Source organism: Arvicanthis niloticus, chromosome X (assembly GCF_011762505.2).
Source record: "Arvicanthis niloticus isolate mArvNil1 chromosome X, mArvNil1.pat.X, whole genome shotgun sequence".
NCBI classification, from domain to species: Eukaryota; Metazoa; Chordata; class Mammalia; order Rodentia; family Muridae; genus Arvicanthis; species Arvicanthis niloticus.
The window spans coordinates 54,665,549-54,690,748 of record NC_047679.1 but is presented as its reverse complement, the minus strand read 5'-3'; the positions used below and the strand labels follow the sequence as shown (position 1 = coordinate 54,690,748).

Sequence of the window (25,200 nt, the reverse complement as noted above, 5' to 3'; positions counted from 1 at the left end):
CCTAGAAAAAGAAGCAAAAACACCAAAGAGGAGGAGAAGGCAGGAAATAATAAAAATTGGGGCTGAAATCAATAAATTAGAAAGAAAGAGAACAATAGAAAGGATCAACAAAATCAACAGCTGGTTCTTTGAGAAAATCAACAAGATAGACAAACCCTTAGCTATACTAACCAAAAGACAGAGACACAGTTTCCAAATGAACAAAATCAGAAATGAAAAGGGAGACATGACAACAGAAACAGGAAATTAAAAAACTCATCAAATCCTACTACAAAAGCTTATACTCAACAAGACTGGAAAGTCTAGATGAAATGGATGATTTTCTAGATGGATACCATTTACCAAAGTTAAATCAAGATCAGGTAAACTATTTATCTAACACTATAACCCATACGGAAATAGAAATAGAAGCAGTCATCAAAAGTCTCCCAACAACAAAGAAGAAGAAGGAGGAGGAGGAAGAAGAAGAGGAGGAGGAGGAGGAGGAGGAGGAGGAGAAGGAGAAGAAAGAAAGAAAGAAAGAAAGAAAGAAAGAACGAAAAAAAAAGAAAGAAAGAAAAGAAAGCCCCAGGGCCAGATGGTTTTAGCACAGAATTCTACCAGAGTTTCAAAGAAGAGCTAATGCCAATGCTCCTCAAACTATTCCACAAAATAGACACAGAAGGAACACTACCTAATGCATTCTATGAGGCCATAGTCACCCTGATACCTAAACCATACAAAGACTCAATAAAAAAAAAGAATTTCAGACCAGTTTCCTTATGAACATTGATACAAAAACACTCAATAAAGCACTCAAAAACTGAATCCAAGAACACATCAAAAACATCATTCACCATGATCAAGTACACTTCATCCCAGGGATGCAAGGATGGTTCAATATATGAAAATCCATCAACGTAATCCACCATATTAAAAAATGAAAGTAAAAAAACCCACATGGTCATCTCATTAGTTGCTGAAAAAGCCTTTGACAAAATCCAACATTCCTTCATGATAAAAGACTTGGAGAGAGTAGGGATACAAGGGGCATACGTAAATACAATAAAAGCAAACCAATCAATAGCCAACATCAAATTAAATGGAAAGAAATTTAAAGGAATTCCACTAACATGGGGATGAGACAAGGCTGTCCACTCTCTCCCTATCATTTCAATATAGCATTTGAAGTCCTAGCTAGAGCAATAAGACAACTAAAGGAGATCAAGGGGATACAAATTAGAAGGGAAGACATCAAAGTATACTATTTCACAGATGACATGATAGTATTCATAAGTGACCCCAAAAATTGTACCAGAGAACTCCTACGGCTGATAGGCAGTGGCTGGATTAAAGTGGCTGGATACAAAATTAACTCAAAGAAATCAATAGCCTTCCTTTATACAAATGATAAATGGGGCTAGAAAAAATTAGGAAAGCAACACCATCACAATAGTCACAAGTAATATAAAAGATCTTGGTGTAACTCTAACCAATCGATTTGGTAGTTTCTCAGAAAATTGGGAATAGTTCTACCCAGCTATATCACTCCTGGGTATATACCCAAAAGATGCTCCACTGTCCCAAAAAGACACATGCTCCACTATGTTCATAGCAGCCTTATTTATAATAGCCAGAAACTTGAAAGAACCCAGATGTCCTTCAACAGAGGAATGGATACAGAAAATGTGGTTCATTTACACAATGGAATACTATTCAGCTATTACAAACAAGGACATCCTGAGTTTTGCAGACAAATGGCTGGAACTAGAAAATAACACCCTGAGTGAGGTAAGCCAGACTCAAAGGACATACATGTGAGTATGTACTCACTAATACATGGATATTAGCATGAAGCAAAGAATTCCACGCTACAATCCATATACCAAAAGAAGCAAAACAACAACGAGGGTCTAAAGGAAGATGCTTGAAACTTTCTCAGAAGGGGAAATAAAATAGTGGATGGAGGGAGGGAACTGGATGTGAGAGGGGATGTGTGTGTGTGTGTGTGTGTGTGTGTGTGTGTGTGTGTGTGTGTGTAGGGAGAGCAGGGGAAAGAGAACAGAAATCAGTGGTGGACAGGGTAAGCATCTCTAGGACTCGCCAGAGACCTGAGATGGGGTGTGGGGCTGTGAGGCCACAGGAAGTCTGTGGAGGTGACTCTGATGAGACTCCTAGCAGTGGGGGATATAACACCTGAAGTGGCCATCTCCTGTAGCCAGGGACAACTCCCAGTGGAGCAACCAACCCACTTACAAAACTTTCAACCCAAAATTTATGCAGAAATGCAGGGACAGAGGATGGTGCAGAGACTGAGGGAATGACCAACCAATAACTGGCCCAACTTGAGACCCATCCTGTGGGCAAGAACCAATCCCTTACACTATTAATGATACTCTGTTATGCTTGCAAACAGGAACCTAGCATAACTGTCCTCTGAGAGGCTCCACCCAGCAGCTAACCTAAACAGATGCAGAGACCCACAGCCAAACATTAGATGGAGCTTGGGAACTCTTAAGGAAGAGTTTGAGAGAGACTGAGGGCCCCAAAGGGGATAAGAAATCCTCAGGAAGACCAATAGAGTCAATTAACTTGGACCCTTCAAGGCTCCCAGAGACTGAACCACCAACAAAGAAAGAGCATGGGGCCTCCTGAACATATATGTAGCAGATGGGCAACTTGGTCTTCATGTGGGTCTGAAGAATGAAAAATTATAAAAGATCATTTTATAAAATATATACAGGCTTTTCTTTAAAGGGCATGAAAATTTTCTCTCTGAAATGAGCCAAGAATGTACACCGGCCGGTTCCAGAACCCGCTGACCACAAGGAAAGGATATAAGCCATTTAGGTGGAACCAGGGAGCTGATGACCACAATGATAAGACAGGACAGTGGTCGGGGCTACCAAGACATCATTAACTAGACAATGATAGGGCAGGACCACATTCTTGAAAAGAATAAAAGTACAGAGTGTTTGCCACATGACCCTGACAAATATGGGTTGGGTCTCTCTGAGACTTTCCACTCTTTTTATGTTATGTTTCCTTGGTTACCCCTTCACCCCCACCCCTGTTTGTGAGTTCCTATATAAGACTGCCCCTGACCAGGTGGTCTTGTCAATTTCTCTGCCCCTACTTGGGTTAAGGATTGACCATTATTCGACTGATTAAAGCCTATGCTACCTCATGCTACTTGCATCCAGTTTTGGTGTTTTGTGAGTTTTTTTGGGTGGTTGTGACATCCCGAGACTTGAGTGAGGGTCTCCCCACAGTGGGGGTCTTCAGGTCCACCAAGAACTGGAGTGGGTACTGTCCCTGAATCTGTTGCCTGCCTGTGGATCCCATTCCCTTAATTTGTCTTGCCTCAGTGGGAGAGGATGCTCCTAGTCCTGCAGTGACTTGATGTGCCAGGGTGGGGTGAGACCCAGGGAGGCTCCCCTTCTGAGGAGAGGAGAAGGAAAGGGGGGATGGGAAGAGGAGCTGTGTGTCAGAGGGACTGGAAGGGACAAATATTTAGATGTAAAGTGAATACATAAATAAAATAATGGAAAAATGTAATCTTATAAAAAACTTTTAAAACCAGAAACCTAAGCATGCATATATATACATAGATACATATATATATATATATACATACACACATATATACATATGTATACATACATACATATGTATACACACACACATATATGTATCAGTCATTACTACTTTAAGTCCTCAATCAAAGTGCACACCTACTCATTAACAATTTTTTTTATTAAATCATATCAGGAAGCCAAGGACAAAAATGAGTATAAGAAATTAATCATCTCCTTGATCACTAGTCCAGCAGTTCAGCCAGTACTAGTCTGGCTGCCCTTGTTCTTGTTTCCTGATCTCAACTATTAAGTGTGTGTCTTTCTGAACTTTAAATTGTTCCTCAAGAACATTTTAACAAAAGCATCTTAACCTAAAAGTTTATGTCTCTAAGTTCTCTCTAAGGGTGGTGGTTGTTACTAACAATCTACATCTCTAAGTTTTTTCCTAGGGTGGTGAGTGAGTCATTCATCTGCTCCTGCAGCAGTATTTGAAAAAGATCAAATTCTGGGCGGTGGTGGCACACACCTTTAGTCCCAGCACTTGGGAGGCAGAGGCAGGTGGATTTCTGAGTTCGAGGCCAGCCTGGTCTACCGAGTGGGTTCCAGGACAGCCAGGGCTACACAGAGAAACCCTGTCTCCAAAAACCAAAAAAAAAAAAAAAAAAAAAAAAAAAAAAAAAAAAAAAAAAAAATCAAGCACTATTGTGAGTGCCAGAGATACTGCCCAATGAGGGGCTGGAAAGTACCACCCCATCATTTAGTCAGTCATGTTTTTCTCAGGAATATAATCTTGTTCAACCATCTACTTTGTAGTTAGCCAGGTTCCTGGAACCTAGAGCTCGTGAACCAGATGACCTGCATTCTTGGTTCTGCCTTTTTGTGGTCAGCTAAGTTCTTGGAACATAGCCGGCCTGGCTCCATTCTATCTGCTAGGGGTCTCAAAAAGTTTCTATTCCTTTCAGTACATAGTGAGTTTCAGGGAAGCTCAGGCTCCAGAGGAGACTCTCAAGAAGTATTTGGATGCTAAATGGTTGATGATAACATATTCATAGTGGATCATTAGAGGAAACAATGTATTTGGAGCTATCCTTAGATGCTAAAATGGGTTAGCAGAAGAGAACTACACCTTTCCAACTCTTCCTGCCCTTCCGGCCACTGTAAGAAATGATAGAGACACATGGAGCCTCTTAAGTTTCTACAGTCTTCTGCTGTTTCCTAGCCTATAAAGGACCTACCTTTTGCATGAGCTTCACACTTCCTCTTTCTTGGACATTTGAATGAAGTATATTACCAATGGGAGGCCAGACCTTAAAAGCAACAGGCCAGGTTTTATCAGAACGGTGGCTCAATGGTAAGTCGGACGCTCCAAACTTCAGCTTAGTCATCAGTAAAATTAAATTAAAGGGTGGGGCTGCAGCTCATTGGTGTAGTCTTGGCACTGGGAGACCTACAGGACTGATCCCCATCAATATAAATTTTAAAACGTTTCTCTCCTTCAATATTTAAATATTCATAATTCCGTAGTTAATATTAATAGGCAGGCGCAGAGATGCTACAAATACATTGTGGCCTAGGAATGAATCTACATGGGGTCCGAGTACAGGAGGTTTGAAACTGTCTTCCATTCTCTTGCTGTCTGTATTAGAAACAGGTGCGGGTGAGCGCAGAGGCAGCAGTCAGGGGGCTGTTGATAGTCTTGCACTGTTCTGAAGGATTTCATGCAGACAGGCACGCTCAGGGAGAAGACACGGTGAGATGGAGACTTGGTGCTATTTGCCCCTCCATCCTTCACACAATCCCAATTCTTTTTATCCACTCCCCTCCCCAGTGCTGATTCTGACTAATCATGCATAAAGGTAGTAAATTCCCAGGGGGTCTGTGATCAGGAAGCTTTTTATTGTCTTTGACCACCAGAGAGGCAAATGGTTAAAGGCTATCCTCCCTCCTTTCTCGCTCCCGGCCATGCCCTGCTTGTTCTTTTTGGTTGGGAAGCAGTCTCAGGCCAAAAGCAACCAACGTTGCAAAGCCAAGTGATTCTGTGCGTGCATGCATGCGTATGCGTGTGTGTGTGCGCGCATGCATTTGTGTGTGTGTACAAGCGCGTGCGTTGGTATGTATATTGTGTTGTGTGTCATTTGTAGGGAGAGGGCTTGGGGCTGGGATCCCATGACGTTACTGGCTCCTCCTCCCTGTGAATATAAGGGGCGCTTGGCTTGCAAGGACCCTGAGATGCGGCATTGAAGCCTGAGCAGCCTAAGTCTGCAGACCCAACCCAACTCTGACTGAAGTCAGCCTCACTGAACCGGATCTGAGAATCTTCGCCCTCTGGGCTGCCACTGCTTTCTGGTAAGCCTTTGGGGCTGGCACGTGTGTCAGAATGGGGAGGGGGAGGCTCCTCTTATACCTAGGCTTTTCAGGCAACCAGGGCATGCAGTTGCATCAGCGCAACTGTGACCTGTTGCTGTTAAGACCCTAGCCCAGGAGCCAGGGTTCCCTAGCTCCAGCGCAGCCCCAGACTGTTTCTTCATGGAGCTATAAAAATCTAGATGCTAAGTCTAGGTCCACCGGGAGGGACCCCTAATCTGCGGAGAGGGAAGTGCGATCAATCTCGGGCTGGTTTTGCCTTCCCCCCCACCCCCCAGGCGCATCTCCCAATTTCAGTGACCGAAGCCCCACCTCACCGCTGGTGCTCATAGGTCAGCTTAGCCTAGCGGGACCGGAGGAGGTGGGGGAACCTTTGCTTTCTCCGGAGAGCAAAGAAGACTCAGGTGGATCGTTGTGGGCTTGTCGAAGAGGGATAAGATTGAGGTCAGTCCCCTCTTCCAGGCGGTGGGGCGCCATGTCTCTTTGAAGCTCTCTGGGTGCTTACTGAAAGGGATATGGGTAATGGGTGTAAAAAGGGGTTCTTTCAGAGTTGCTCCGAGTTGAGTTTCCGCTTGATTCACTAGGAGCCACCGGCTGGGAAACAGAAATGTTAGGTTTTAGGGCTGCTGGACTGGGTTCTAGGATAAATCCCATAGGTTTTTGGGCAAGAAAAGAAGAAGCCTAATGTCCAAGCACTTACTAGAGGCCAACCATTGTGCTATACTGGGCTTTCACTAGCCTTTTCTGAAATGGGTCCTTCCTCCAGCCTCAGAGATACTGTAATCCCTGCTTGCATTATTATTGTAATTCCTACTTGCATATGAAGAAATGGTAATTAGAGGTGAAGTGGCTTGCTTTCTCCCTTCCTCAGCCCACCCCCCTTTGTCTCTGTAACTCATTCACTTAGTGGAGTGGGTTTTGAAATTCACTTTTAGAGCTTGGGGACAATGAGACCCATTGAAGGGCTTTTGTCTTGTTTTTCAGCAGAAGGTAGCATCCTCTTCAATTCCAACTAGAATGCTGTGGCAGGTGCTTCGAAGATTTGGTCAAAAGCTGGTGCGGAGACGTGTGTTGGAGCTGGGTATGAGTGAGACCCGCCTTGTCAGATGCCTCAGCACCCTCGACTTAGTGGCCCTGGGTGTGGGTAGCACATTAGGTGCAGGTGTGTATGTCCTGGCTGGTGAGGTGGCCAAAGATAAAGCAGGACCATCCGTTGTGATCTGCTTTTTGGTGGCTGCTCTGTCCTCTGTGTTGGCTGGACTGTGTTATGCTGAGTTTGGTGCCCGGGTTCCCGGCTCTGGTTCTGCATATCTCTACAGTTATGTCACCGTAGGTGAACTCTGGGCCTTCACCACCGGCTGGAATCTCATTCTCTCCTACGTCATTGGTGAGATAGATGCTTGGGGTGGGATGGGAGGATGGATGACTACGAAAATAGCAAAGGGATTATGAATCCAGAAATCTGAGTGGAATTTTGGTCAATTTCTTTGACTAGTGTCTCAATACTTCTAGATGTTTATATTTTTATTTGTTTGGGTGTATGGAGGGCTTGAAGGTGCAGAACAATTGCCCACCTCTGTCTATGTTCATTAAGATACTGGTTAGGGTTTTTAAAATTAATAACAGGAGCTGGGTCTGGAGTTGTATACCTGTAATTCTAGCACTTAGAGGCTGAGGTAGGAGGGTCAAGAGTTTGTTGAGTTTGAGGCCAGGCTAAACCTGAGCTGCATAGAACTGTCAAACACACACACACACACACAGAGAGAGAGAGAGAGAGAGAGAGAGAGAGACAGACAGACAGACAGACAGACAGACAGACAGAGTGAGGTGGGTAACTATGGCCTGAATCTGTGAAGCTAGTATGTAGGAGGGAGGGAACTTGATCTTATAATATTCCTGAGTATTGGGTTTACAGTAGAAAATACAATTGCTATATACCAGGTACAGCCAGTGTGGCTCGGGCTTGGAGCTCTGCTTTTGACAACCTGATTGGAAACCACATCTCTCGGACTCTGAAGGGGACCATCTTACTGAACATGCCTCGTGTCATTGCAGAATATCCAGATTTCTTTGCCTTGGCCCTTGTGTTGCTGCTCACTGGTGAGGCAAAGGGCAGGGCTGAATGATGGGAAGGGTTGGGCTTGGGACGTGCTTAAGGGTAATGATGGGAGGAAAGGAAGCTGGGAAGGAAAGAGTCTGCCACACAGAGGCAGGAAAAAGGGAAAGCAAGCTCATAGGAAGGATTTTGTCCTCAGGATCCTGAACAAATTTCTCCCATAGGATTGCTGGTTTTGGGGGCTAGTGAATCAGCCCTGGTTACCAAAGTGTTCACAGGGATGAACCTTTTGGTTCTCGGCTTTGTCATCATCTCCGGCTTCATTAAGGGAGAACTGAGAAACTGGAAGCTCACGGAAGACTATTGCTTGGCCATGAGTGAATCCAATGGCACTTGTAGGTTAGAGAGCCACAGAACTGGGACCATAATCGGGGAGGAGGGGAATCCAGAATGGGAATGGGAGACAAGAAGCAACCGGGCATCAGAGAAAAGGGATGCACTTAGCTGAACAAACTCTTATGGGTTCTCTTCCTTCTCGTACTCTAGCTTGGCCTCTATGGGATCTGGAGGTTTTATGCCTTTTGGCTTGGAAGGGATTCTCCGTGGCGCTGCTACCTGTTTCTATGCCTTCGTTGGTTTTGACTGTATTGCAACCACTGGTAACAGTCACGCAATCCTGGGTGACCTTGGGTGTAATGTGTGAGCTTACAGATTGGGGGTGGCAGAGGAGCAAGCCTATTCCCCTGGTTTAGAACATTGTGCCCTGTGTTTCCTTGTAGGGGAAGAGGCTCGGAATCCCCAGCGCTCCATCCCCATGGGTATTGTGATTTCACTGTCCATCTGCTTTTTGGCTTATTTTGGTGTGTCTTCATCACTTACCCTGATGATGCCTTACTACAAGCTTCAGCCTGACAGCCCTCTGCCTGGAGCATTTTCTTATGTTGGCTGGGAGCCTGCCCGCTACTTGGTGGCTATTGGCTCCCTCTGTGCACTTTCTACTAGGTCAGTGTTAAATATTTGTTTGTCTCATGGCTGTAGTTTCAAGCTATGTCTATTTTGTGCCAGAGAATGTTCCTTACAAGGGTTGGGAAGGGGAGGTGGAGATGCTATAAACACACAGGCTCGGAACAGATACCTTGGTAAACTCATTCCCCTTGGACATTGTCTTTTTCAGCCTTTTGGGCTCTATGTTTCCTATGCCTCGGGTGATCTATTCAATGGCAAAAGATGGCCTCCTGTTCCATGTCCTTGCTAGGGTCCACAATGGCACACATACACCCATTGTGGCCACCATGATATCTGGTGTTATTGCAGGTAACAAAGCCAAACCAAACCTACCCCTTTTAGTTGTTTCCCCAACTCTGTTAACTTCATCCTTCACTCATTTGCTTCTGCCTGCGATTTTAGCATTCATGGCGTTCCTCTTTGAACTCACTGATCTCGTGGACCTCATGTCAATCGGGACTCTGCTTGCTCACTCCTTGGTGTCCATTTGTGTTCTTATCCTTAGGTAAGACTTGTGTCTGTATGTCTGGGTGAGGTAGGATGTTATGCCCACTCCTCTGCCTTCTGTCATCCTGATTCTCCTTGAGTAATTTGGCCATCTTGCTCTGTCCAAAAGAGCCACCTCCATCTCCTGTGTGTTTTGCATATCTATGTGGTTGCATGTACATGTGTGTGTGGAGGCAGAGTTAGGTGTCTGCCTATGTTCCGTTCTACTTTATTTTTTGAGATGGAGTATCTCACTGAATCTGGAACTCACTGCTTGGCTAGGTCGGCTGGCTAGTGAATTCTAAGAACCCTACCTAGCTCTAATTCAGTAGCACTGGGGGTTACAGGACACCTGGGTTTTATATGAATGTTCGAGATCTGAACTCAAGTCCTGTCATGTTTGTGTGGCAAACACTTGAATATTAACCGCCCCCCCCCCTCTCTCTGTGTGTGTCTGTCTGTCTATATGTCTGTCTGTCTGTCTGTCTGTGGGTACCCTTGGAAGTCAGAAGACAACATTGAATCTCCCGGAGCTAGTTATGGGTGGTTGTGAGCTGCCCAATATAGGTGCCAGGAACTGAATGCAGGTCCTTTTCAAGAGAAGTAAAAGCTTTTACCTGCCAGGCTGTCTCTGTAGCCCACTGGCAGATGCTTTATAGGCTAAGCCATCTCTCCAGCCCAAGCTTCTACCTTTAACGGTGATAAACAAGCTACCTGAGTTATTCTTAAAATTGTTTCTTTACTCTTGCCACAGATATCAGCCTGACCCGGAAATGAAGAATGGTGAAGAGGAAGTGGAATTGCCAGAGAAGGAGACAATTGAAGCAGAGAAGCTGACTTTCCAGGCTCTATTTTGTCCTGTCAACTCCATCCCCACACTCCTTTCTGGCCGAGTTGTCTATGTTTGTTCCTCACTGCTTGGTGAGCAGTGGATTTTTTTCTTTTCTTTTTTTTTGTTTAGGATTTATTGATTTTCATGTGTGTGAATATTTTGCCTGCATGAATGTATGTGCACTGTGCATGTCTGGTAACTACATAGGTCAGAAAAAGGCTTCTGATCCTTTGGAACTGGAGTTAATAGATAGTTATAATTTAAATAAGTGTTGGGAACAGAACCCAGGTCTTCTGCAAGAGCAGTAAGTGTTCTTAACTGCTAAGCCATCTCTCCAGTTCCAAGCGTGGCTTTTTTCTTTGGGATGATTTGGTGAGATCAGTACAGTAGGATAGACATTGTGTGGTGGCATTTGGTGAGGTCTAGCAAGAGGGTACCCCTCCTTAGAATGGGATGCCTTACATCTTAGCATATTGATTTCAAGAGTTGGTTTTGATGCCTCTCAACTTGACTTTTGAAGCTGTACTACTAACTGTTCTTTGCCTGGTGCTGACCTGGTGGACAACTCCACTTCGTTCTGGAGACCCAGTGTGGGTCACAGTGGTTGTGCTGATCCTGGGGCTCATTCTTGGAATTTCTGGGGTCATCTGGAGACAGCCACAGAACCACACTCCTCTTTACTTTAAGGTAAATGATGTTTCTTTTTCCTCACCAATCCATCTTGAGGCAATTAGGGCTTGTAACTTATGTTCTTTAATCGGACTTAAGAGGGTAATGTCAGAGCTGGTTAGGCCAGACTCCTGCTGATGTTCTCTTACATTCTGGATTTGAAGAGTCTAATAATATATGTGACACATGAATGACTGCTAAAATCCAGAGCATGAATAGGGCTTAAACTTGACCTGCTCTGCCCGCCTCCAGTAGGTTATTGTGTTGTATATAAAGATTTTTTTTTTGCAGGTGCCTGTTGTTCCTCTACTCCCATTGGTGAGCATCTTTGTGAATGTTTACCTGATGATGCAAATGACAGCTGGCACTTGGGCTCGATTTGGGATCTGGATGCTGATTGGTAGGTGTCTGCTTTGAAGAGTAAGCCTCTTAGGTGACCTATCCTGACTCCTCTCCCTCTTGATCTCCAGTTGGAACACCCACCTTACATTTGTCTATCCCTACTAGGATTTACTATCTACTTTGGCTATGGGATCCAACACAGTGTGGAAGAAGTTAAGAATCATCAAACTGTACCCCAAACAAGGGCCCAAACTATAGACCTTGATCTCACCACTTCCTGTGTTCACAGCATTTGACCTAATCCTACCCAAGTGTTGTCTAGTTCTCCTACACAATAATGAAGAGTACTCTTGACCCCGTGGAGAGCTGGGCCTCTCATGTGGTGTTAGTGACAGATATGAAACAGTATTCTGTATTTCTTGTGAAATGATGGCTATGTCTTTGCTGTTACTCATTTGTTTTTAACTTGTCTACTTTGAAATAGTCTCTGTAGTTGTTTCCTGGCTTTGAAAAATGTTATTAAAAGAAAATGGGAAAAAAAACACTGTCCTGTTCTTTGCTTATTAGAGATTATGTAAAGCTTGGCTTTAAGGCTGGGTAACATTCAGAGAATTGTCCTGTGTTTTTTTCTCTAGCAGTCACAAAATTTTCTGCTGTTCCTGGGTGTATACCTTTTGGACGAGGGTTTGGAGAGGATAGTAAAGGCTGCATAGCTACAAACACCCTTAAAAACTATTTATTTATTTATTTATTTATTTATTTATTTAACAAATATGTAAAAATTTAGACCTTGTGCCGACAGCCCGTAACACAAACAGTAAACTCTGCTCCTGTCTCACAGTCTATGAGGGGAACAAGTAGGTAACCACGAATATGAGACAATGAGTTAACTCAGGGTAGGGATGAGTGATAAGGAAGCACAAAGGACCACATTTTACCTCAGTAAGAAGTAGACTGAAGGCAGGGAACAATTGCCAGTGACCAGTACGATCAAACAGATTTTCTGTGGCCTGACTACAGTTGTAATGTAGCTGGAAGTAAGATGCACATGGGCCTTACACATCCCACGAACTGTGTGTGTGTGTGTGTAAGAGATAGTCACAAGACTTCCTAGCAGGGTGGTGGATTTTTAGTTTGGCAGCGATGGGAGTTTGGAAGTAGTTGGGAAGCTAGAGCAGGGAGCTAATGTTACCATTTATTAAGTATTTATGCCAGATTTATGAATCTCATTTTGTTATTAGCCTATGAAGTCGATATAATTGTATTTTACAGATGAAAGAACAGGATTTAGGCCAGTGTGTCCTAGTAACATAAGTTCAAATGACTGAGGTCAGAAGGAAATTCAGTCATCGGTCTGATGTGTTTAGAAACCTGCTTGTGAGTTTAGTATCACATAGGTAAAGATAGTCAACAACTAGAACTAGAGGTTCTAGACCAAGGTTACAGATTTAAAAGTTACCAACACAAGTCATATGTGATAGAAGCTTTGTGGAACTAAAGATTGTCCCAGGATAAAACAGAAAAATGCAGCAGAAGTTACATACTTTCCTTTATGCATAAGGAGCTGTTATAAGTCAGTAGAAAGATAAATATCCTGGTAGAAAAATGAGTACTAGTTATGTCATTTTCAACAAATAAGAAATGACAAATACAAGATCCTTAAACCTTACTTATTAAAAAGAAAAAAGTGGCTATCAACTTGAAGCAGTAGGACAGCTAAGGGGGAGTGGGAGACTGATATAATCTATTCCAAGTAAAAACGTTTGAAGTAAATATGAGGCTGGGTTGATGGTTCAGTGGCTGGGAGCACAGATTATGTAGTTCCAGGGAAATGTTAGTGATGCCCCCAAAACAGACAGGAGCCGTTCTGATGTAACTCATAGTAAGGTCTTTATTTTATTTGAGCAAGCTTGACACCCCTCCCTCCCACAGCGTAGTGCTGTCATGCAGGATGGTTTTGGTGGTGGGGGAGCCCTGAATATCTATCATTGGGGCAAGGCTTTATAGTAAGCAGCAAGTGGGGCAGGGGCTGGTAAGTGTGTAAGCATCGGATTGGAAAGCTATTGTGGCCTTTAACATAATTGGCTGGTGTTGGGAGTCATATCATAAACTAAATTTTTGTTTTTTTCAGCACTGGTGGTCATTAGGCAGAGGGTGGGCTTGTAACCTGGGGGTATAGGTGTGTTGGGGGAATAACCTGGAGACACTGGTCTTGTTGGGGATTAGCCTAGAGACTGGAGCTAGGCTCTCATTTTGTTGGGGGCAACTTGGAAACAAATGCTAGGTACCACCCTGTTTGTTTACCTGAGTTTAAACTTAGGTCAGGGTCTCTAAAATGGAGTCTGAATTTAAAAGATTTGGCCTCTCAGTTGCTCTTCCAGGGGACCTAAGTTCAATTCCCAGTACCCACATAGTGGCTCACAAACATATCTCCAGTTCTGGGTGTTCCAACACCCTCTTCTGGCCTTTGCAGACACCAGGCATGTACACGGTGTACAGAAATACAAACAGGCAAAACACTCAACATCTAAAATCCCTCTTTACTTATTAAAGCTCATGGGCTTCATATATGTTAGGCAAGTGGACTATTAACGGAACCATACCCCTTAGCTAAGTATGCTTATTTTATTTGTTTGTTTTTTTTTTTTTTTTTTTTTTTTTTTTTTGAGACAGGGTTTCTCTGGGTAGTCCTGGGTGTCCTGGAACTCACTCTGTAGACCAGGCTGGCCTCAAACTTAAGAGATCTGACTGCCTCTGCCTCCCAAGTGCTGGGATTAAAAGTGTTCACCACTGTCTGGAAAATATGCTTATTTTCAAAAGAAAATATTTTGACCAATATCTAAAATGGAAAAGGGGGTATTTTCCTAATATACAATAAAATAGTTATCCAACTGTTTAAAACTGTTTGGCTATGCAATACCTAAAATAATCACATACCATATACTGGAAACATTCATGTAGTTAACACAGTGAATAATCTCTGTTACTGGACTTGAAGACGGCATGGAAAATTGCTTTAGGTATGCTCTAATCTTGATTTCCTTGAGAAGACAGATAAAATTGACCTAAATAAACAAAAAGACAGAAAGTAGGAAGCCAGAAGTATCCCCAGACAGGTGTGCATGAATTACCATGAAATTTCATGTTAGGTCTCAGGTGGTTTGAGGAAGTCTGTTGAAGTTAAGGCTTTTTCTGAGGTTTAAAAATGACCTGTAAAATGAGCCAAATGTGGCAGTATAGGTGTGTCATCTTAGCCTTTAGGGGGTGGGGGCAAGAGGGGCAGGAGTTCTGGGTTATTTTTGGCTTGTTAGTTTGAGGTCAGCTTGGGTAATATGAGACACTTCTTAAAACAATCAAAAAGGGTACAATGTGTCAGTCTGGAAATTGGGAGGGAAATTTGTGCATAAAAGCAACAAGATGGGAAAGCTTAATATTCAGTTTGCTCACAGCCTAGGATTTTTGAAAGAGTAAAGTGAAAACCTAAGAAAGAGCAGATTCTATTAAGGCAAGACATGTGGAAAGTATGGCAGCAGGTGTGTGGTGGGGCAGGGGCAGATGGAGTTAGGTAATGATACCCCAAATACAGTTAGATAGGAAGACTAAGTCCTGCTGTTGTTCTATAGCACTTTAGTTTAATTGTATTTTTCAATACCTCAAAGAACTGTAGAGAGGAATTCAAAGGCTCCTAATACATAGAAATGCTATGCTATTACCCAGTAGGACGACTAAAGGTAATGATAATGTACTATATATTTCAAAAAGCTAGAAGAAAGGATTTTGAATGTTTTCATCATTTTTCTCATTACTATGACCAAATATTGGACAAAAAAAAAAAAAAAGACAACGTAATAAGGCGTTTCCTTTTCTTTTTCTCACAGTTTGCAGAGATGTAGCTCATCATGGGGGAAACACATGGTGAGATGAACAGCTTGGTTTGTGATGCCAACCAGAAAGATAGTGCTTGGCTCGATTTCTCTTGTTTCCCTTTATATTCAGCCTGAGACCCCAGCCCAGGTGATGGTGCTGTCCACATTCAGGGTGGATTTTTCATCCTCAGTTCTCTGTGAAACTCCCTCAAAGACACGTGCAAAAGTATATCTCCTAGATGATTCCAAGCCCAGTTAAACTGACAATAAAGTTTAAACCATTACAATAGATATTTTAATTAATTCTCTTTTGAAAAGATTTGTATTATTTTAGTTATATGTATGTGTTGGTGGGGGGAGGGTACCTGTTGATGAATGCAAGTGCCCATAGAGGTCAGAGATGTGAGGTCCCCCGGAGCTGGGGTTACAGGCAGTTGTCAGCCACCTGATGTGGGTGCTGGGAATTAAACTCAGGTCCTCTGGAAGAGCAGTATTTGCTCTTAATGACTGATCCATTCCTCCATCCCTAATTAATTCTTTTAAAGTTAGCATATAAACTAATTTAGATTTAGCTGGGTGTGGTGATATTGTCTTTAACTCAGTGCTTAGGAGGCAAAGACAGGTGAATCTATTTAATTTGGAGACCAGCCTGGTCTACAGAGCCTGTTTCAGACCAACCTAAGCTACAAAAGTAAGATCCAGTCTTAAAAAAATACTCTTAAAAAACCTTTTGTTTATTCTTTGATAATTTAATACTTGTGTGGAATATCTCTTGAAATTAGCCATACCCATTTTGACCCTCCTGTACCGCGCCCCCCCACCAGCTCTCCCACCTTCATATCTTCTTGTTTGCTTGGCTTGTTTGTTTATTTTTATTTATTCACTCCTGCTCACTGCCCCTTCTCCCTGTCACCCCCCACACAATCCTTCCCCTCTAGTATCCCTTTCTTCTCTGAGCAGGTGGTGGCCCTCCTGGGTATCCCCTCCCCACATCAAGTCTATGCAAGGCTAGGCGCTTTCCTTTGTTTGCTTGTTTTTGTCTTCTCCTTTCTTATTGTTTTGTGACTCACTGAGTTCAATTAGTGCTGCCTGCTGGAATGTCGATTGACATTGTGGACTTGATCTCCTGCAGGTAAACATAGTTGCTGTGAGTTCATCAGTACTTAAGACAGCATTTCACAGCATCTCCCCATCAGACAGCCTATGCTTTCTTTCTGCTGCTCTCTCTTTCCAATGTTCCCTGAGCCTTGGTTTCAGTTCCTTCCTTCCTTCCTTCCTTCCTTCCTTCCTTCCTTCCTTCCTTCCTTCCTTCCTTCCTTCCTTTCTTCCTTTTTAGCACTTACTTTTTAGACAGGCTGCCCTTGATCTTGCTATTACATGTAGCTAAGGATGACTTTGAACTGATCTTCTCACCTCCACCTCCTGAGTGCTAGGATTCTAGCCATGCACTATGGTGCCTGGTTTTGTGGGGTTCTAGGAATCAAACCCATGTTTTGTGCCTTCTAGGACACTAGTCTACCAACCCCATTGCCCTTTCGGTCTACATCTAAGACTCATTTATTGTAGTTTGTATCAACACATGGCACTCAATTAATATATAAATTTTTAATGTTTTTATGTTAAAATAAATTTAAATTATTAGTGGTGTCGGTCTCTCAAGTGGTAGAACACTTGCCTAGCATACCAATACCCTGGGATTCTAACTCCAGCTCTGAAAATAGAGAGAGGGATGGAAAATAGAGGGAGGGGGAGAGATCTGAGAGAGACTATATAGGTGTGGTGGTTGGTACATGTCTAGCATCTTAGTCTTAGGAGACAAAGGCAGGAGGATGGCCAGTTAAAGGCTAGCCTGAATGAGGCCTTGTCTAAAAAACAAACAAAAAATTCAAACCAAACAAAAAAGACATGGCACATGTTTGAGCAGATGGAGGTGCTAATTAACCCTGATTTGATCATTATGCATTGTATACACTGTATATTGGAAGATTATACTATACCTTATAAGTGTATATAATTATGTGTCACTCATGTAGCCACACAATAGAGCTAACCAGAACTGAGGCTTCTGAAATCACTAATTCAAACAGGTTCTTCACTTACAACTTGCTGTGCTTCCAGTGCTCACTTGTTCAAATAACCCCACTGCAGTCCTTTGGTATCATGTGACACCTGCATTAACATCACTGACCCCTCCCACACACTTTCTCTTTTCATCATTCTCTTTCAGTCTTTGCTTGCTTTCTTACCCACCTAAATTCCTGCATTTATATTATTAGTATCACTATTTTGCAAATGCTTCCAACTCCTCAGTCAAAACTCCAGATTCCCTTCCAGCCCCTGCAGGAATGCAAACATTCATAGCTGCACTTTAACCTGTGCAATTCAGTATTGTTGCAGACATGACTGGGCACATTAATGATGGACACACATGTATGCAGCTAAAAATGCCCTGTCTTGCTCTTTTAAACTGCTTGTTCTTACCCCATTTGTATTTGTCACATTGTTCCCTCCTACTCTCATTCTTAAGTTTGCCTCCTATTTTGTTGGGGAAAATATATGCCAATCAGATATAAACTTCATCTTTCTCTGTGTTTTTTTTTTCCTTACGAACATTAACTTAACCTTTTCTTTTAATGATAAAAACAGTGTTCATGGGTGCTGGAGAGGTGGCTCCGTGGTTAAGAGCACTGACTGTTCTTCTAGAGGTCCTGAGTTCAATTCCCTACATGGTGGCTCATGACCATCTATAATGAGACCTGGTGCCCTCTTCTGGTGTGTTTGAAGACAGCGACAGTGTAGTCATATACATAAAACAAACAAATCTTAAAAAAAAAAAAAAAAAAAACCCAGAGGTTCATTGTAGAGAGACTAAGAATACAGAAAATTATAAAGAAAAGGTAGGCCAAGAGTGTACTCAGTGGCAGAGTGCATTCCCTGTCATGCATGAAACCCTGGGTCTGATTCTCAGTAATTGAAAAGAGAGAATTTTATTAAACGCCACTCCTCAAAGTATTGGCATTTCAGTACCACTCTTCTAGACATTTGGATTCCACCATGAATGTAATTTTAGCTAAGTGCTTATCTTCTCTATAAATTTTGTTTTTAAAATCTAACATTTTATTTATTATTTTTGTCTGTATGTACATGATACCTGTGTGAGCCTTCATGCTTCGGCATGCCTGTGGGAGGGAGGAAGATAGCAATTTGTGGAGTTGGTTCTCCCCCTCCACATTTATGTGGGTTTTAGGGATTGAATTCAGGTTTCCAGCCTTGCAGGACAAGCACTTTTACCAGCTGAGCTATCTTGTTGGTCTTTTTATACGTTAAAAAAAAATTTAAACTATTTCTTATTTTTCTTTTCTCATGTGCATTTGTAGATTCATAGTGTGCATCTTTGTGGACATACACGTGTGTGGGTGTGAATGCATGTGGGCATTCATGCATGTGAAAGCCCAAAGTTGATGTCAGGAATCATCCTTGATAGCCCTTTCAAATTATTTTTTGAGGCAGGGTTTCTTAGTCAAACCCAGAGTTTGCAGATAGAGCTAGAAAGGGTGAGCTTATTCAGCAGTAAGTTAAAAACATAAAAGCAGAGGTTAAAAACATACTAGGCCTAGATTAGATTTTATGGAGGTTAGAAGCTTCCAGGATTAGGCCTAGGGTAGCAGACAGAGTGATAAGCCTTGGAAATGACAGTTACTTCAGGTGAATAAAAGTACTTTTACATACATATATATTGTAAAATCTTTTCTAGTCTGTTTTTTTACCTTTGTTTATTTTGCTATTTGTAAGAATTTATTTTTAGTATTTGTGAAACTTATTTGGGGCCAAGGCATGCTGGGCACAAGACTTTAGCCCCAGAGCAGGCAAATCTTTGTCAATTTGAGGCAAGCCTAGTCTACATAATGAGTTTCAGCCATGGCTGTATAGTGAGAGCTTGTCTCACAAATACAAAGAACAGAAATACATTTACTAGGACTGAGGCTAGGGCACTTGTCTAACATTTGTGAGGCCCTAGGTTTAATCCTCATGGTTGGAAAACAAAAAAACAAACAAACAAAAACACAACAGGACAATTTCCCCCCAAATATGCCTCCCATCCCCCATGCCCAGCCCTTAGTATTTTCCTTTGTGTTTCTGGCTCTAGATCATGCTCTAGAATTTAGTTTGGTTTTGTAAAATAGTAAGGATCTTGGTCAATGTTGTTTTATTTTGCCTTAAAAAAAGAAAAGAAATAGCTATCCAGTTGTTTCAACCTTTTTCTTGAATGATTCTTTACCTCCTGGATTTAAATAGTTTCTATACTGTATATATTTGGGTTTGTTTATTTATTGTCTCTATTTTTCCTTTCTGTTTTTCTTTCCTTTCTTCTTTTTTGTCTTCTTTTATTCTTTCTTTCTCTCTCCCTCTCTCCCTCTCTCCCTCTCTCCCTCTCTCCCTCTCTCCCTCTCTCCCTCTCTCCCTCTCTCCCTCTCTTTCTTTCTTTCTTTCTTTCTTTCTTTCTTTCTTTCTTTCTTTCTTTCTTTCTTTCTTTCAGACAGAGTTTCTCTGTGTAGCCCTGGCTGTCCTGGAACTCAGTATATAGACTAAGTTGGCCTTGAACTCAGATATCCACCTGCCTCTGCTTCCCCAGTGCTGGGATGAAAGGTGTGTACCATCACATCTAGCTTTCTATTCTGTTCTTTTATCTATTTGGACTATTACCATATAATTTTACTCATAGCAGTTTTATCTGTAAGAACAAACTGTTGATAATTTTGCTTTTAGAATTTTTCTATCATTGCATGCTTGTTCTGAGAATCTTTTTATTCTGTTAACGGGGGTCATGAGACCTTGTGAATTGGTTGGCATTCTTGCTCACTTTCTCTCTTTGAATACATTCAGTTAATGAGGATCTTTTCATGCTCTCATTTTACAGTTCCAGGTGTCCACTCATTTATGGTACTATCTATTTCACTATTTCCACAACATTTTGCTAAATGATAGGACAGGTAATTTATACCTTATTGTAGGACAAGGAAAAATCTATGGCATGCTTAGTGTAGCATCTAAAGAGGTCATATTAAGTCAAAACCAATTGGAGCTACTCATACAATATACAAGTTTCTATCTTTTTTGTGTATTTCCTTTATTCACTGATCCTTCCAGTGCGGTATGATCTCTGACATTATAGAAGTCCTGTTTACAATTAATATTAACCAATAGCTATGTGATTTCTGTATACCATTTCTTTTTTTTAAAAGATGACTTATATTCCCAGTATTTGGGAGACAGAGGTAGGTGGATCTGTAAGTTTGAGGCCAGCCTGGTCTACAGAACGAGTTTCAGGATAGTAAAGGCTATACAGAGAAACTCTGTCTCAAAAAAAAAGACTTTTTATTTATTTTGTATGCATTGGAGTTTTATTGGCATGTATGTTTGTGTGTGGGTATTACATCTTCTGGAACTGGAGTTACAGACTGTTGTGAGCTGCCATGTAGGTACTGGGAATTGAACCTGGGTCCTCTGGAAGAGCAGCCAGTGATCTTAACCACTGAGCCATCTCTCCAGCCCCATGCATACCTTTCTAGCATTAAATAATTATTAAGAGCTCTAAGATGCATTGTTTATTTACCTGCTTATCTATTAATAAAGAAGCTACAGTTGAATTAGAAATCTAGATGTGGTGATGGCATTAGGAAGCCTTTAATTCACCAACCTGGAGATGGACATGATAACAGGGAGCTGACAGTTGTTATTTACTGTATTTTCTTTACACCCCATTCTACATTTTAAATGTACATTATTCATTGAAATACAAGTGTAGAACTACTTTTATTCTCATTTTAGGGATGATGACATTAGGTTGGATTAGAACAACTGGACTCTAAGAGCACAAGGTTATACATTATGTAATACATGAAGATTTAGTTAACTCTAGGATGATATAGAAGCTGGAGCATTAATCACAATATCATAGTCCCTTATCTGCATAGACTACATTCTAAAGCCTCCAGTGGATAATTAAAACTGTGGACAGTTCTGGACCCTACATACTATGTATTTTTTCTATATTCACATCTACGATAAAGGTAATTTATAAATTATTTACAAAAGAGGCTAGAAGAATTATGGCAATATTTATAAACTTCTTAAATAAAAGCAACCAAAAATTATAAATTATTTAGGAAGTTTCCCATGCTATATTTTTATATTATAATTGACCATTTTTGAAGCAAAACAGCAGGCAAAGGCAGGATTGCTGTTTTCTGTCTTACCTTTCTTCATTGTTTTGTGTTCTCTAGATGCAGAAATCAAAATAAAATAAAACAAAACCCCCAAACAAAAATAAACAACCCCCCCAAGCCCCAAACCAAAAGTCTCACTCTGGCTTCAAACTCACAGAGATCTGTCTGCCTTTGCCTTCTGAGTACTGGGATTAAAGGCTTGTGCTACCATGCATGGCTAGGTGCAGAGAAATTTAAAGAAGGTAAAGAAATTAGTTTAGATGTCCTATTTTTCCCTCCTTGATATATAATGATTGATTGTGATACTGTCCGAGTTAGGAGGCAACTTTGTTAATGTTTTCAGAATAGGAGTCTAGGTCTCTGCTTATGATCCTGTTATGATCCCCATATGAGATGAGATGCACAGGGCTTAAAAGAATGCCACATAAGGTTCTATCACATGACAAAAAAAATTCAGAGCCTTGCTAATGATTTAAAAATTTTTGGGGGGGAACTTGGGATAGAAGCCAGGATTTGCCACATGATTACTAATGTGTTGATATTTGGTTTGTCTGCAAATCTGGAGGCTGTATCTTGTCTTAATGGAGATTTCAGTACAAGCCTTTTTCTTACTTGCAGGCATTGTGTATCTATTAGGTGGAAGCAAGTTTATTTATATATTCTATGCCACCTAAAACCATTTAAAGGTGAATGGGTATCTTAGGGTCTTCTTGCTGTAAAGAGACATCATGACCAAGGCAATTCTTATAAGGGTCAACATTTAATTGGGGCTGGCTTAAGGTTCAGAGGTTCAGTCCATTATCATTATGGCAGGAATCATGGCAGCATCCAGGCAGACATAGTGCTAAAGGAGCTGAGAGTTCTGCATCTTGTTCCAAAGGGAACCAGGAGAAGATTGCCTTTCAGGAAGATAGGAGGTCTCAAAGCCCACCCCTACAGTGACATACTTCCAAAATGCCACACCTTCTTATAGTGCCACTTCCCATGGGTCAAGCATATTCAAACTATCACAACGGGATATATAAACTTGCTGTGAGCCTGCAGGACAGGCAATAGGTAGTTTTAGATTTGATAGGAGGTACTGAAGATATAGGTCAGAGGGTAGGGTGCTGGCCTAGCATAGTATACCTGGATTACATTAAAGTTAGATTCAAAACATCAGATTTGATAAGAGCAAAAGCAACAGAAACATGCTTTGGAACTACAAATTTATAAATTAAAATGTTATTGCTATTTTATGTGTGTGAGTGTTTTGCCTCCATGTATGTGTACCATGTGGGTGCAATGCCTGTGGAGGCCAGATTATGGACTTTGATTCCCTGGGAACTGGAGTTACAGATGGAGGTGAGCTATCTGGGTCCTCCTGAGTAGCCGGTGCTCTTAAACTGTTGGGCTAAAGTATCCTGGGACTAAAGTTTTTTCAGCCTTTTCAAATTCTTGCTTTAAGGAAGAAAATAAAATAACTGGCCAATGGTTGTACATCTCTTTGATCCCAGCACTTGGGAGGCAGAGGCAGGAGGATCTCTGTGAGTTCGAGGCCAGCTTGGTTCACAGATGTGCTCCCCCCACTCCCATCCCCCTCTCCACCCCACCCCACTCCCACACAGAGTGAGTTCTAGGACATCCAAAGGCTACACAGAAAAACCGTGTCCCCATAAACCAAAACCAAAACCAAAAACCAGAGACTTACTGGTTTTCTGGTTTTCATACTCCGAGGCTACCTGTCTCAGTGGTTTATGTTCTTGAATTAAACACACATACACGGGCATGTGCAAGCACACACGCGTGCACGCGCGTGCACATACACACAGCCTTTATATTTTAATATGCCTTAAGTAGCACAATAGCTGGATGACTACCTAGCCTCCATGCTGCTAGAATCTATCTCTTGCCAATAATTCCGAGTTACTACTTACTAATTTCTATGTTCCATCTTGGCTGCTCTTAACTCCAATTAGTCAGCCATCTGGGCTCCATTTTCTTGGCCCAGAGCCGGGGGTGCGCTCCTTGCCTTTCTACTCCATGGCAGACTTGCCTCTCCTTTCTCCACACTCTTCTAAAGTATGGTGGATCTCTCTCTTCTCCTCCCAGTCCCAAGCTGGACTGAGGTATATCCACTGGGGATTCCGGGCAAAACGTTTTTCTAGGCATTAGGAGCTGACATTTAGAGATGGGGATGGGCTAGAAGGGCAGGGTGAAGCTGTCCACAGGAGGGATGAAAGCAGGGGTTTCCATGGGGATCTGCTTAGTCCCTTGGAAATGGAAGAGGGAAATAGAGAGTGAGGAGAGGCAGCAGGAGGTGGTCACTACAGAATTAGGGATGAGATTTGGGGATTGAGACTCAGAGGAATGGAGAGAGATGTGAAGGTCTGCGGTTATACTCTCTGTCTCCCTGACTGCAGTGCACAATTTCTTATTTTTCTGAATTTTGACACTACTTACTTATTTCTTTGCTGGAGTTCTGCTATGCTTCCCAGGTGATTCAGAACGCCTTGGGCTCAAGGGATTTTTCTTCCTTTAGCCTCTGACTGCTGAGACTACAAGCCTGTGCTGTTGTGTTGGGATTCCTTGCCAGTTTGAAACACTGAGCAGCGCTGTCTACTATTCCTCCACATTCTTTGTAGTGTGCATGTGTGTGAAGTCTTGTTCTTTTCTTTCTGTAATCCTGGCCATCTGTCCTTTCCTTGATTGGCAGTGCACTTCTGGTCTTACATCATAGACCTTGTACTGACAGTCTCGTTCTAGTTATATTCAGTGTAGTGAATTTAGACAGGATTCCAAGGCAGAGGATCAATATATGGTAAAGGCCAATTGGGAGTGGCTTTTGATGACATAGTGGAGGGGGAGGAGCTTTGCTCTCCAGAGGAGCGTGTGAGGCACCTTCGAGGGTTGTAGTTTCAGCAGGTGAGAGGTTTAGTGGATAGGAAGTACGCCAGCCAGTTTCTTTCATCTTGTATATGTGTGTTATCGAACTCGGGGCCCCAGATCTGCAGCCCAGGTTTTAGAACTAGCAAGAAGAAACAGACATTTGACAATACTTCTTAGAGATGCTTTGGGGCAATTATCTTTGGAACCAGAGGTTAGTGGGCAGCGGAAGGAGGGCCACGGTGGTCATTTAAATGATGGTGGAGGGGTAAGGAAGGCAGGGTCACACCAGAAGGCGCAGCTCCAATTCAGCGAGACCATTAGCGGAAGGGCAAGTTCGAGCGGGTAAAGAAGGCGCCAAGAGCAAGTTCGAGCGGGTAAAGAAGGCGCCAAGAGCAAGTTCGAGCGGGTAAAGAAGGCGCCAAGAGCAAGTTCGAGCGGGTAAAGAAGGCGCCAAGAGCAAGTTTGAGCGGGTAAAGAAGGCGCCAAGAGCAAGTTCGAGCGGGGAAAGAAGGCGCCAAGAGCAAGTTCGAGCAGGGAAAGAAGGCGCCAAAAGCGAGGGGGCCCATGGGATGCGCACGAGAGTGTTTGAACACTGAAACAGACCAATCACAGAGTGTGACTCAGTCGGTTTGCACAACGAGGGCGGGGCAGTGCGTGCCAGACAGACCAATCACAGAGCGTGTCTCTCTGACAGAGCATGAATCTCACCTTCCGGCTGGCTTCGGGCAGCCGGAGACAAGCATTTTTGGTCGTGGGAGAGCAGAAGCCTCCCTCCTGAACTACGTTATCCTGGATTTCTAGCTTCTTCAACCGCCCTGCACTTTCAGGTAATAAGTAATGGGTATAGTTGTCTGGAAAAAGTGTCTTTTTGGGAAATTAGAGAATAGAGGACAGAATATTAAAATATATTCTTGTTCCACAGGCTGGA

General features: G+C 42.4%; 1 protein-coding gene across 4 annotated transcripts; it reads left to right on the top strand.

Moving 5' to 3' along the window:
* Positions 1-501: 501 nt before the first annotated feature.
* Slc7a3 (solute carrier family 7 member 3) lies at positions 502-11,845 on the top strand. Of its 4 annotated transcripts, none has more exons than XM_076919136.1 (13): positions 502-5,667; positions 5,760-5,903; positions 6,909-7,308; positions 7,863-8,021; positions 8,202-8,376; positions 8,524-8,636; positions 8,757-8,979; positions 9,152-9,291; positions 9,385-9,487; positions 10,223-10,389; positions 10,821-10,987; positions 11,261-11,369; positions 11,477-11,845. In XM_076919136.1, the coding sequence occupies exons 3-13, from the start codon at positions 6,939-6,941 to the stop codon at positions 11,605-11,607; spliced, it is 1,857 nt and encodes a 618-aa protein (XP_076775251.1). In that variant the 5' UTR covers positions 502-5,667; positions 5,760-5,903; positions 6,909-6,938; the 3' UTR covers positions 11,608-11,845. The 4 variants fall into 4 exon arrangements, with proteins under 4 accessions (XP_076775251.1, XP_076775253.1, XP_076775252.1 ...); XM_076919138.1 differs by having other exon boundaries at positions 6,906-7,002; XM_076919137.1 differs by having other exon boundaries at positions 6,906-7,308; positions 10,884-10,987.
* Positions 11,846-25,200: the final 13,355 nt, after the last annotated feature.

Coding starts and splice junctions, on each gene's coding strand:
- Slc7a3 (XM_076919136.1), top strand. CDS start 6,939: ATGCTGTGGCAGGTGCTTCGAAGATTTGGTCAAAAGCTGGTGCGGAGA. Junction 9,292..9,384: donor GATATCTGGTGTTATTGCAG/GTAACAAAGCCA, acceptor CTGCGATTTTAG/CATTCATGGCGTTCCTCTTT. Junction 9,488..10,222: donor ATTTGTGTTCTTATCCTTAG/GTAAGACTTGTG, acceptor CTCTTGCCACAG/ATATCAGCCTGACCCGGAAA.